The 14,959-nt window shown below is 29.8% G+C and overlaps 1 protein-coding gene across 1 annotated transcript; it reads right to left on the bottom strand.

Annotated features, from left to right (window-relative positions):
• Positions 1-1,603: 1,603 nt before the first annotated feature.
• Positions 1,604-6,064, bottom strand: LOC105109111 (probable leucine-rich repeat receptor-like protein kinase At5g63930). The gene is made up of 2 exons (XM_011003711.1): positions 2,664-6,064; positions 1,604-2,168 (listed from the first exon to the last, which is right to left on the bottom strand). Exons 1-2 carry the CDS (start codon positions 5,584-5,586, stop codon positions 1,759-1,761), a joined length of 3,333 nt encoding a protein of 1,110 aa, XP_011002013.1. The 5' UTR covers positions 5,587-6,064; the 3' UTR covers positions 1,604-1,758.
• Positions 6,065-14,959: the final 8,895 nt, after the last annotated feature.

Genomic DNA, 14,959 nt, shown 5'->3' on the forward strand with positions numbered 1-14,959 from the left:
CGGGGTGTAAAATTACATGATAAATTACACACTCAAGTATTAAAGATAAAAGGTGTAGACATATGATGCTAAAATTGAAACTTTAGAATGGTTAGAATTTAACTCAATAAAGTAAAAACTCTCTCATGAAGAGAGATTTGCCTTAAACCTTATAAAAGACCAACGAATAGAAACCTTTCACACAAGAGGCACGACAAAGGCCTCTATTGTCGCTAGATGACATCATGTGGCTAACACCCCGCAACAGAATGACGACTCCATTAAGGATCTCCTTGTTTCGTTGGATTAAGGTTTGCTTATTTGATTATTTGTCATTTTGTTAGTCTTTAATTTTAGCTCGTATTTTTACTGTTTTAGCATGCATTTTGCAAATAAAACCTAATTCTAGGTTAAGTGGAGAGTAGCAATCTGTCTCATGATTTTCAGTCAGGGTTTAAATTTATGAAATATTCAACTATAAACTGAATGTTTACTTGGTGATAGCGACTACATTATTCCCCAACCATTCTTTATAAACTCGTATACTACCTTCACGTGAGGTGGTCACTAGGTAATTCATAGACCCTTTTGAGAACTAGTTAGAAAGCCTACCTATCATGTAATGACCTAGAACATGAACTCCCTACGTAGTCATTCTGCAGGGTTTTTGTTATTCATACCCAATATACATTTGCATCCATACATATACATCAATCCATTGTAAATAACATACATACATGCAATAGGTTGAAATATAGTTCTTAAAAGAGTCTAAAATACCCGACTTTGAGCAATAAGCATGGAAAATGAAGAGCGTGCCCACTCTGACACCTATTTGCAAGAAGAGTTAGAGTCTCTAAAAGCAAGTGTAGTTCGCCTCAATAACTTACTCGAGCAAAAACTTAGAAATGTCTTTAGTGAAGGGCCTTCTAACCAACTTGTTATTTTTGTCTAACAGCTTCTAACCAGCCTGCCATTTTTGTCTAGCCTCCGACAACAGCTCAACCGGAAAAAATAATGAGTGAACATAGTCAAGAATTTTCACACAATTCAGTATTTATGCACTCAACAACTCCGACATCAGCCCCGCAGTTATAGATGCATTTGCTAATGAGTCCCACAAGACCAAGTTATCTGATGGTATTGATAAGGTGATAGCGCTAGAAGCCTAAATCAGAGCCATTGAAGGGTAGGCTTGTACAATCCAATGCGGACAACGAAAATGTGTTTGGTCCCAAATATGGTTATCCTGAAGAAGTTTCATGTTCCTGAATTTATCAAATATAGTGGAATACAATAGCTTATGACTCATCTCAAATCTTACTACAAAAAAAATAACAGAAGTAGTATACGATGAAAAACTACTGATACACTTATTTCAAGATAATTTAAGTGGGGCGGCATTGAGTTGGTATATAAAATTGGACAACACCAAAATCTAAAAGACTTTATGGATGCTTTTGTGAAATAATAGGGATTCTACTTAACATTTCTCATATTTTATTTTTTATTATTATATAGTTTAATTTAATTTATATTTTATCTCAATTATAAATTTAAAAATATTTGATCAATTAGTATTTTTTTATATGATATTACTGAAAAACTTAATTTTTCAAATTATAACTACAAAAGTTACTTTGCTTTTAGGCACTACTCACTAGCTAGAGAACCAAAATGGAGATGAGCAATAACATGGCGTGAGGAATATACAATGCGGTTTGGGCTACTTACACTAGAGATAAACTGGCTACTAAGAAAATCAAAACACTACAGTTACTACACATGTATGATAAGTTCATCGCTAGAATTAGAATGATGACTCGGCGAAGACGAGGAGGAAGAGGAGGAGGAATCCAAGTGTCCTTCAAGTTTATTCGACTCTATGAGCATCGAAACAACCTCTCGCATTGTTGGTCTGTCCAGAGGAGACATGCTTGTGCAGACTAGAGCAATTTTCATGACAGTAATCATGTGAGGGATTGTATTCTGATCTTGCAGATTGATTCGATCATCAAGCATTCCAGGTGATAAGGAATGAACTTGAATGTAGTTTCTTACCCAGGACACAAGATCGCCGCCTTGATTTAGTGGTTGCACAGGTGTTCTGCCGGTCAGCAGTTCTAGTAAGACTACTCCGTAGCTATAAATGTCGCATTTTTCGGTGACTTTCATGGTGTATGCATATTCTGTCATTGAGATCAAAATTATTCGTCAACAATATCAAGAAAAAAATTATTTATTCGGAGAGCAAAAAATTTCCTGTAGAGATTATGAATTTCCTGAAACTTGTAAGTTCAATATCAGTAGGAGCTCAAGCTTTTGATGTTGATAAATAAGGCAATCATGCATTATCCATTTACTCAATTTTCTAATAAAGTGTATCAACAGGAATGAAGAAATGGCTGTAATACATGTTTTTTAAAAGTATTTTTCAATTTAAAATGTATTCAAAAAATATTTTTTAATATTAGTACATTAAAACTATAAAAAAACATTAATTTAATGTTTTTTATGATGAAATCAGTTTGAAAAATATTTTTTTATTATGATGAAATCAGTTTGAAAAATATTTAAAAAAAAAAACAGGTTGAACCGTATTATCAAGCAAAAGCTAAGCAACAATTAGATTTATGTTGGAAAATGCATAAGCATCATGAGTACAAAAACCTTGGATATCTTACCAGGGGCAATGTAGCCATAAGAACCGGCAACAGCAGACATTGATTTCCATTGTGGCATATCAATCACCTTTGCGAGCCCAAAGTCCCCGACATGTGCTTCAAACTTCTCATCAAGCAGAATGTTAGTGGACTTTATGTCACGATGAAATATCCGAGGCTTGCAATCATGATGCAAATAAGCAAGACCTTGAGCAGCTCCGAGGGCAATCTTGAATCTTGTCCGCCAATCAAGACCGCATGATGATCCATGGAGCAATTCTCCCAAGCTTCCCCTTGCCAAGTATTCATAAAGAAGCAGGTTGGAGCCCTGGTGATTGCAGAAACCATACAGCTTCACAATATTCCGATGCCTGATATTTCCCAAAGTCAGAATCTCAGCACGGAAGCTATTATCAATATTGTTTCCCTCCCTGTTAGACGCCAGCCTCTTAACTGCAATGATACGACCACATCGCAAGACTGCCTTGTATACAGTTCCACAGGCTCCCCTCCCTAAAACGAAGCTATCATCGAAATTGTCAGTTGCCACAACCAAGTCCTGGAAAGTGAACCCATCCCTGGGGGAAAAGTATATGTCTGAAACTGGAGGAGAGGATGGTTTATCTTGCAAAGAAGCAACCATGGCGACCGGACGTCTCATGAAGTATATAATCACTATAATTAAAATGAGAGAACTCCCACCAATGACAGCAGAAATAATAGCAATTATTTTTCCTATACGAACATTTGTCCCTTCCGTATCTGGGGGATGAAATGACAAATGTGGAGATTCATTACAATTCCCAAGAGGTCCACCACAAAGCCCTTTGTTCCCAAGAAAGCTGCTGATGCCTGTCTTTTGGAATAATGGCAGGGAAGGTAAAGGCCCTGTCAAGTCATTGTTTGAGAAGTTGCATCCAAGTAAGCTAGATAATTTATCAAAGGCATCTGGGATTTCACCACTCAGATGATTGTCGTTGAGAAGCAGGGATTCCAGCAATACAAGATTCCCAAGCTCTGAGGGGATTGGCCCGATGAGATTGTTGTAACTAAGATTCAGGGCAATCTGCAAGCTTGAAATGCCACCCAGCTCAGCCGGAATCTCACCAGAAAACGAGTTGCCTCCCATTTGTAAGTCAGTTAGGCGTGACAAATTTCCTACTTCCACAGGTATGTGCTCAGAAAGTTGATTCTCTGAAAGCTTGAGAATCTCCAGTTGGGAAAGGGCTCCTATCTCACTTGGTAAAGCACCCACAAAATTATTCCTGGTGAGATCAAGCCGTTGAAGCATCTTGCAATTAAAAATCTCTACCGGTATCAATCCGGTGAGAAAATTTGTTGAGACGTTAAGAAACACCAGCTGGGACAGTTTGCCAATCTCTTTTGGCAATTCACCAGTAAAATGGTTACCAGAGAGATGCAGCCTTTGCAGAACATGGCATTGACCAATCTCTGGAGGAATTGGCCCAGAGAACATGTTCTGATCCAATTCAAGACTAGAGAGGTACGCCAACTTGCACAACTCAGATGGGAAACTTCCCACAAGGCGATTTTCTGCAAGATGAAGTTGAACCAGCGGCTTGCAATTTGTCACCCCTGTTGGGATATAACCCGTGAGATTGTTTGACCCCATGTTCAGCAAAATCAGGTTTTCATTTCTGCAAAGATGGCGCGGTATTCTTCCTGTTAAGTGGTTATCTGACAGGTCAACCACCCAAAGTTTGCTGTAGACTCCAAGTCCTCGAGGAATGACACCGCTCAATGAGTTATCGAAGAGCTGCAACATGATCAGCTGCTTCATATGCTGGAACCCCACAGGAATAGTACCACTAAGATTATTGATTGATAGGTCAAGCTTTGTCAGGTTTTCCAAAGTTGTGAGCTCATCTGGTATGACACCGGTAAGCATGTTCTCAAAAATATAAAGCAACGACAGCCCGGCTATGTTCCTCAGCTCAATCGGTATCTCTCCAGTTAACCCATTTTCCGAGAAGTCGATCTCTGATGCAGAAGACAGATTTCCAATCTCTCTTGGAATTGTCCCGTTCAACTTATTTCTGTAGAGGTAAAACCACTTCAGATATACAAGATTACCAAGCTCCTTGGGTAAAGGCCCTACAAGTTTGTTGTCATAGAGAGCAAGGGTCTCCAAATAGGTGCAATTGCTCAGCTCCATTGGAATAGGCCCAGAAAGCTGATTAGACCAAAGGACCAAAGCTGTCAAGTTCTGGAGCATTCCAATTTCTCTTGGTATTTCACCACTTAACTGATTTTGTGCAAGACCAAGATACTCCAAACTCTCACATCCACCTATCTCCGAAGGTAAGCTTCCCGATATCAAATTCTGCCCTGCCCTGAGGGTCCTCAAATGCTTAAGGTTTCCAAGAGAAGCAGGCAATGATCCGGTGATGTTATTACTGTATGCAATCAATAGTGACAGAGAGGAAAGGTTTCCAATCTGATCAGGAAAAGGACCTGAAATTCGATTGTTGGCTATATTCAAAGCCGTCAAAGAAGAAAGCTTAGCTAATTCTACAGGGAGTTGGCTTTCAAAAAGGTTATTGTTCAGATAAAGAGACCCCAGACTCGAGCAATTTCCTATTTCACTAGGTATATTTTGAGACAAAGCATTAAAAGAAAGATCAAGAAGTGTCAAATGAACCAATCCACCTACACTTGGCGATAAAGAGCCGGAAAGATTCATTGAACTCAAATCAAGACACCGAACCACTGGATTGTAATCACTGGTGCACTCCACACCTTTCCACCCACAAGGAATGGAATCATTAGGATTCCAGTTGCTAAGATGGTTATAGGTGTCACCAATTCTACTCTTTATATCTAGGAGGTATTGCCCCTCAGCATTAAGCCCCATGGCCTGATGAAACAAGAGGGAAACAACAAGAACAAATACAGGGAGCAGCCTATATGATATTCTCTCCATGCCTACCAAACAGAAATGAGTTGCATTCACATGAAGAACAAAAGGTGAAGACAAGACCAAAACATTACCTCTGCCCAGATACAAGCTCCACAATACGAACAAAGTCAATGAAAAGCAATGACTCTAAAGCCACATACCTCTAAGGTCTACGGCCTGCAAGAAGAAGGAACCAAACCCAGAAAAAGAAACTCTACCTTGTAGGGACTGGAAGAAGAGTTTTTGAACTTCGCAGAGAGTTTCCTACAAGGAAGATGTCCAGTTTTGCGCGTAAAGAGTAGAGAGCATAAAATAAATTATCCCAGTTAAGTTTCTTCTTTCTTTTTGAAGTCTGAGTTGGAAGTCTTCGAAGTGCAATGAATTGTGGCAAATTGCCAACTCCTTATTATTATCATTAAGAATAGCAGAAAGTTCAGAATTTATATAGTCTTCTATGGAATGATTAACAAAATATTTCCTACAGGGTTCCATAGATAGACCATTTTCATGTTTATATATATATATATATTTTTTTTTTTTTTTTTTGAAGTGCAAATAATATATATATATATATATATATTTGAAGTGCAAACAATTAATATAGATCTTGAATGCTGAAATTGAAAACAAAATTCAACTAAAAAAAGTCAAGGCAACTCGAGTTAATCTGCTAAACATGGATCATAAAATACATCTGTGTTATGTATATGCGAGAGAGATGGCCGACAAGGCATGAGAGGATACTTTCTTCATCTTACTCCACCTCTACATTATTTTAGTGGTTCAAAAAGCTAAATTGAAAGTATATTGCCTTTCTTTCTTCCTTGTTTGCTTCCAAGCTTTGAGCCGAGTGTGGTTTCATTACTTTTTAAAGTATTTTAAAAAAAATATATTAAAATAATATTTTTTTATAGTTTAAAAATTAAAAATGTATTAAAATAATATTTTTTTTATAGTTTAAAAATGATTATTTCCAAGATTAGTAAATCAAAACAATGAAAAATATTAAAAAAATAATTTATAATAAAAAATTAATTAAAAAAAAAACATAAATTGACTCGTATTTTTTTAGATTAAAATAAACTTTTTATAGTTATATACACGTGTCTACTAGTTAATATATATGCAATATACATATATATGGCTTTTTCGCTAGTTTGTATTGGTTGGGATGCAAAAATAACCAATTCTATGGCACTGAAATTTTAGTTAGTTTCCGAGTAGAGATTAAAAAAAAATCGGTTTTAAAAATAATTTTAAATGGATTTATACATTTTCAAAATAAAAATACAAAAAATATATTTTTTATTTTTTATTATTTTGTCTTTTCTGTCTTATTTTAAACTTTGAACATTCTTTTAACTTGTTTTTAGCTCTCTTCCTACATGAGTTGTTTTCCTTCTATTACATTGACCTTAGATACCCAGTAATCTCAAATCCATTGTCTCCTTTCTACAGGCCACTACTTTTGCCTACAAGTTCTTCATTTGGCAGGCATCCATGCAGATTTTCACTTCAACAGGCAACTCTCTAGTCGGTGTTCCTTTACCTACCGTTTCTTTATAGTCTATTTTAATTGCGTGTTTAATATTGTAACTTATAGTGATTTTTAAAAATATTTTTTATATAAAAATAACACTTTAATATTTTTTTAATTTTTGATATTAATGCTTTAAAACCATCAAAAAATACTATAAAATCATCAATTTAATATTTTTTAAAATAATATGTATTTTTAAAATACATCTAAAAACAAAAACTATCACACTAAACATAAGATCATGCATCATTTATTTCTAACCATGTAGGATATGCCATGGCTGATGTCTTCCCTGACATCATGAGTCGTGGTGCTTGTGGCAATCCCAATAACTTCATGCTTTATGAATATTTCCTACAAGCTTGGTCAACACGCCTTCACATGTCTGTGGTATCATAATTCTTGCAAGTTTTTATATTAGGTCAACACAACACCATAGCATGGCTAGCTGGGTCCTCTCAAAGTGGCTGTAATAGGGAAGAGCCGCCCACATTTCCTGACTCTCGTTTGACATTAGAAAGTAAGGGCCAGGAATTCTTCCTTGTACGAAACTATATCAAAATATTTTTTTTATAGAGTTAAAAATTTATGTTAATTTAATAATTTAAATTATTAAATAAAATTTTAATATATAATTTATATTATAAAATATTTTAAGTTTAAAACTTATATAGATTAAAGTTATTTTATATTTAATTTTTATTAAATAAAAAAAATATAAATAAATTATCTTAATTAAATAGTTTAAGTTATTTAAATTCATGACTGTTTAACCATTAAAATTTTAATATTTATAAAAAAAATTATCTTAATTAAATAGTTTAAGTTATTAAATAAAATTTTAAAATCTTATTTTTTAATAAAAAATAATTAAAATAGTGGAAGTGTACCCATTGCAATTATTAAGGGATTATAAAACAAATTTTTCTATAATTTTTGCAAATCAGGATGCATCCTAAAAGGGATTTACCTTCAAAGGTGGGGCTGTAATAGTATGTTTTGTTGATAATGAATAAAAAAAAGAAAAAGAAGGATGCATGCTTAATAACAAAAGACTATTTTACTTCTTTATTCCTAGTTCGTTTTTTTTCCTTCAATTTTTTTTATTAAAAAATAAAAAAGGTTTTTTCATAAAAAATAAAAAATATGATAAAATTACAACTATTTTTTATTATAAAAAGTTAAAACTATAATTTATAATAACTATCTTAATATTTTATATTTATGATAATCTAATTATAAAATCTTATTGTTTTATAGTGCTCAAAGATGATTGTATATAAAAAAAATATTTTATTGTTCGTGTTTTTTTATTTAAGAAATTATGAAGAATTTATTAAAAAACTAATATTTTTTTAAATCCAGTATAAACTTCAAAAAAATAATCTTGTGGTTTTTTGCATGAAGAAGTATTGTATCTGAACGTAATATTTAATTTTTTTATTATTTTTTTAGATTGAGATATTAGCATGTTTCTAAACATCCTCACTCTATCTCAATTTAAAAAACATTTATTAGGTGGGGGACTAACAAATTAATTCACCAATAAATATCTATCTGATTATATATTTATGTTAATTTGTTTACTTATTTTATCCTTCTGTCAAACATATCTCTACAAAATGTTAATGAGGCACCTGATATGTTAATAAGATAACACATTTCAAATTCTCATTTTTCTTTGTAAATATTTTAAGCTTAAAAAATAATAAAAAATATTATTTATAAGATGTTTGCCACCCTGATAGTTTATATTATTGCGGTTTGAAAAAATAGCTGTCTCTTATCTAAATCAGAGAATTTTTAGTAAAGTTCATACAAAATTGTGATGTATGTTAATTAAATAAATATTTTTAAATCTATAATTATAACAAAATCTATATTACACCACACGATTAAAAAAAAAAACAGAGTAACAGTGTTCATGCCTTTAACATTCTCACATACACATAATTATTTTACCATATGTGTGTGTGTATATATATATATACATACATTAAAAATAAGAAAATTTGGTAGTCTATAGTCATGCTGATCTGGCCTCTTCCCTCCTAAAAGGTGCTGCTAGTATCTTATAAATACCACTCAAAAGTATTTTTTTTTTTAAATAATTTTTTTAATTAATATATTTTTATTATTTTCAAATTATTTTAATGTACTAAAATAAAAATTAATTTTTAAAAAATAAAAAAATATTATTAATGTATTTTTTAAATAAATATATATTAAAAATCAACTATAACTATATTTTAAATATGCTTTTTAAAAAATTACTGTGATCATACCAAAAAAAGTTGATATTTTTTGCATTATTAAGGTTCATCAACAAAGAAGAATTGAGAAAGAAGTTGATGTTGTTGAAGTTTTAAAAAATTAAATTGTAGATTTTTAAAAAAAAAACCTATTTTTACCCTAATTTAAGATGAAAAATAAATTTAAATAAGTTAAATTAAAAAAATTAAATAACTTTTAAAAATATATGAGTTGTAAACTACCTAATCATTATCCTTTTGAAGTTAGATGGTGGCTTTCGTGAATAATGTGCCCACCCAATGCATTGTGCTGCCACCACCCATTTTGCCATCGTGACTTTACACTGAATTGCGTTTTGATTGGATGGATTCAATGCCTTGCAATTGGAACAAAATTAAAATTAAGTCAAACGCAAATTAGCACTTGATTGACAAAAATCTAAATTCTAAATTGAAGAAATCCCTTTACAATAAAAAAACATTATGTAAAAAAATATATAGTAGCTGAGGTAAAATTATTGTATTAAATCCCACATGTATTGGTAAGATTTTTAGGTATAATTTTTGTGTTTAAACAACCCTATTATTTATAAGTTTTCATCAAATAAATATATGATTGCAGGTGATACAAGAATATTACAGGAATATTTATTGAGTCTTGTATTTTATATTCAAATTTTACTATAATATATTTTTTTAATGAAATATCATGACTGTTAATGAGTAAACAATTATGGAAGTATTCCAAATGTTACCTTTGATATAGATCATATAAATAGGGGTATTGATATATTTTCTTCAAAAAATTTGATTGTAATTACCAAGTTGGTTTAGGATGATAAATTAATTTAATATTCAATTAATATTTTTTAATTTAAAAAATTATTGACACGTAACACACATCAACGTATAAGAGGCGCTTCATACTTTGGACAGCATGTGCAACACTTTCCAGTGGTGAAAAATTATTTTTTGTCGTCTCATTTTATGCTATGTCATGCACTCTTTTTTTATGGTTAGCACATGACATCTAAAGGTGGTCAGCTAATAACCGATGATTTTTTTTCTTTTAATTCTCTCTCCTACACAGAGAAATGCACCCTGGTTTCTATTTTTATTGCATTTTCAGGTTTAATTCTTTTAGTTTTGATTGTTTATTTTTGTTATTTTTTCTTTTGTTAAAGTCTTATAATTTTTCAATTTAATCCTTTAATTATAATTTCTATATCTAATATTTTTTGGTTTAGTCCTTTTACTTTTAATTTTTTATTTTGTTTCTTTTCTCTTTTGTCAAAGTCTTTATGCCTCTAGTTTCATTCTTCAAGTCAATTTTATGATTTTTTTCAATGATAATATAAATTTAAATTTGGTCTTTTTTCTTTTGATTTATTGATTTTCTTTCTTGATCCTTTTATCAAAGTTTTTATAGTTTTTAACTTTATCCTTCAAAATAAATTTATGGCTTTTGTTTTTTCACCAACAACAACGATGATGATGGTGATGATGATGTTAGTTATATTAGTAATAATAATGATACTAATAATAATAGTAATAATATTACTAATAGTGATAATAGTGGTAATAATAGTGACAATAATAATAGTTTATTATGATTGTAATTATGCTAATGGTAATAATGATTGTGATAATAATATTCATAATTATGATCATAACAACAATAATAACAATAACAATAATCATAATGATGATAATGATAGTAGTAATAATATTACTAATAGTAAGAATGACAATAATAGTAATAAATAATAATATTGGTAATCTTATCATTCAAAATAAGTTTATAGGTTTTTTTATTTCAATAATAATATTAATTATAGTAGTGGTTGGAGCAATAATAATAATAATAATAATAATAATTATAGTAGTGGTTGGAGCAATAATAATAATAATAATAATGGTAATTATAATGGTAGTTTGAACAATAATAACAATAATAATAGGAATAACAATATTAGTAACAGTAAAGGTAATGATATTAGTATTAGTAAAAATGATAATGATCCATATAATATTAGTATTAATGATAATAATATTAATAATTATTGTAAAAAGTAATAGTTAATTATCATAGTAGTAATAATAATGATAATGATGATCATAATAATAATATTAATGATACTGATGATTGTGATAATAATATTAATAATAGTGATGATTATGACAATAGTAATAGTAATAATAAAAACAATAATAATGATTGTGATAACAATAATTGTGGTGATGATAGTAATAAGAGTAATAATAATCTAAAGGACCTTAGAATAATGTGTTTTGTTACATTTGTTATTTTTCTCTTCAATTTAACACTCATAACCAAATTTTTTGTCCTTTTTTCTTGTAATTGTTTTTTGTCAATTGTCCTTTTAAATAAGTGTAATTCCTTTTTTCATTTAGTTATTCAATTTTCCATGTATTTATTTTTTTATTTGGTTTTTATTCTTTGTATTTTTTTTATTTGTCTTAACTCTTTTATAAAAGTTTTATTGTTTTTTTTACCACATTTCAATCCAAGTTTATGTTATGTTATTTTTGTTTAGTTTTTTTCTCACTCTTTTATTTTTTTTGTTATTTTTGCTTGAGTTATTTTTCTTTTTAATTATACCCTTCAATTGAAAAAATTTAGTTGCCCTCTAATTTATTTTTTATTTTGATTTTCACCCTTATTTTTTATTTACTATTTTTTATTTTAGATATTTCTGTATAGTTAGTTTTTTCCCTTATTATGTTCTTTCATGTTTGTTGACCCGATCCATTTTTTTCACCAATTTGTTATAAAATTCCGTTCTCCCACTGTTTTTTCCAAGGTATCATAATTTTGTTTTAAATCCAATTAATATCATTGTCTTTTGTTTACCATCTAATTAAAATAAAGCAAATTCATTAATCTCAATTTGTTTTATAACTCAAATCATTAATTTCTTTTATCTTGAACAACCAAATACTTTATGTTAATATATTTATTGCGGCTCCCACTTTTATTTTTAAAGAAGAAAAAAATTGTTGAGTTATAACAATATATTGTCAATGGCTTTGCTATTAAATCCACAACCTAAAGCTCTATAGTGAAATTCCTTAACCATTTTGCCTGTAAAATTGCTTCAAGACATGCTATAAATTTTGTTTTCATTGTGCATGATGTAACAAGTATCTGTTTGACACTTTTTCATGATATCGCACCTCTAGATAACATGAAGACATCATGAAGTGGATTTTCTAGAATCTTGACATCTAGTAAAATTTGAATCTAAATGTTCAACCACTTCTAAATTCTCGATATGTTTATAAGATAACATGTAATTCTTAATTCCTTATAGATATCTTATAACTTCTTGGCAGCTTTTCAATGAGCAATTCCTGGATTACTTTGATATCTACCAAGTATTTCTATTGCAAAGTGTTTTGCAAAGTGTTATGCCAGGTCTGGTACATGCTTGAGCATGCATCAAATTGCCGACAAAAGATACATAAGGAATGCTTTTCATTTCTTACTTTTCAAGTTATTTTTCAAACATCAACTTAGATTAAATTTATCACTATTCACTATGGATTCTGTATTAGCTTTGTATTTACTCATCTTGAATTTTTCTAAAACTTTTCTCAATGTAGGCTTTATGAGATAGACCTAATGTCCTTTTAAACATGTCTCTTTGAATCTTTATACTAGTAACATAATTGGTTTTACCTGTATCCTTCATTTCGAAGTTCTTTGAAAAAAATTATTTAGTATCCTTCAGAAAAGCTCCATCATTGGTTGCAAGTAGGTTGTCATCCATATATAAAACTAAGAAAATAAATCTACTCCCACTCATTTTAAGTTATATACAGTTATCCATAATGTTTTCAGTAAAATCATCAAAGGTAACAACATTGTGAAATTTTAAATACAAACTTTCATAGGTTTGTTTTAGTATATAAATTGATTTTCTTAACTTGCAAACTAATTGTTTATTTTTATCATAACAAAATCCTTTAAGTTGCTCCATATATACTTCTTATTTTAAATTTCCATTTAGAAAGGTTGTTTTCAATGCTATTTGGTACAACTTTAAATCAAAATGAGCTACCAGAGCCATTATAATTCTAAATTATTCATTTTCTAATATCAGAGGAATATGTGTCATGGTAGTCAATGCCTTCTATTTATGTCACATCCTCAGTCATCAATCTAGCATTATATCTCTCAATTTTACAATTTGAGTTCAATTTAGTCTTATAAACCTATTTACATCCTGTAATTTTAACTTTGTTTGGTAACTCAATTATTTCTTATACTTGGTTTTTAGTCATAGATTTTATATATTCTTTTATTACATTATACCAAACCTTAGAGTCTACCTTACTTATAACTTATGAAAACATAATGGGATCATTTTTTTAGTCCAACCTCAAAATTAGATTCAACTAAATATACTAGATAGTCATCTAATATGGCTGATCTTCTTTCTCTTAAAAATCTTCTAACATTTTCACTTTCACCCATAACTTGTAGATGTTGAACATCTGGTTTAATTGTTCCTCTTGAGGTGGTAATTCTTGAATTGAATGTTCCTCTAAGATATAATGGGTTTGATATACTTGGGGAATGACCAAGGTATCTTTATTCACAAAAGTATTGTCTTGATCTCGTGTTTCCTCCCATTGTATCATTTAAGGAATATAACTCCCACTAGAATCATCATTTCTTATAAACTAAGCATTTCTTGCCTCAACAATTTTAAAAGTATTTAGGGGGCAATTGAACTTGAGGGCTTTTAGAATTTTTTATATAGCTGATAAAATATTTATTTACAATTATATGATCTATTTTTTTAATTATGGGTTATATATTTCAACCTTAACAAAATTGCCCTAAATATGTAAATGTCTTAAATTGATTTTCCATCCTTTTCATAATTCAAATGGTGTTTTACAAACCACCTTTAATGGAACTCTATTTAAGATATAAATTGTTGTTTTTTAGGTTTTACTCTATAAAAATAAAGGTAGTTCATTGCTTCCCGACATACATCTTAAACATATCCATAAAGGTATGATTTTTCCTTTCAACAACACTATTTTGATGAGGCATTCCTCACATAATATTATTATGAAATGATACCTTTTTCTTCTAAATAGTTTGCAAATGAACCTTTTTTTTTTTTAAATTCTGTGTATTTTCCATAATATTCACTATCTTTATAAGATTTTAATATATTTATCTTCTTTTTATGTTGTCTGTTTACTTCTTTCTTATAAGTCTTAAAGGCATTTAATATCTCACTTTTACTAAATAGAAGGTAAAGACATGTATTTAATATGATTATTAATAAATGAGATAAAATATTTATGATAATTTAGACAATGAACACTAAATGGACCACAAATATCAATGTGTATGATCTTAAGAATTTCGTTACTTTTCTTGGCATCTTTATTGGTCTAATTGGTTTGCTTTCCTTTTATGTAATCCACACAAGTAATAAAGTTAGAAAAGTCAAGAGTTTGGAAGAATCCTTCATTGACTAATTTTTTAATTCTATCAATAAAGATATGTCATAATCTCTTATATCATAAGATAAAGGAGCACTCATCAATAATGGTATGC

The sequence above is a fragment of the Populus euphratica genome, unplaced genomic scaffold (genome assembly GCF_000495115.2).
Source record: "Populus euphratica unplaced genomic scaffold, PopEup_1.0 scaffold205.1, whole genome shotgun sequence".
In the NCBI taxonomy this organism is placed as follows: domain Eukaryota; kingdom Viridiplantae; phylum Streptophyta; class Magnoliopsida; order Malpighiales; family Salicaceae; genus Populus; species Populus euphratica.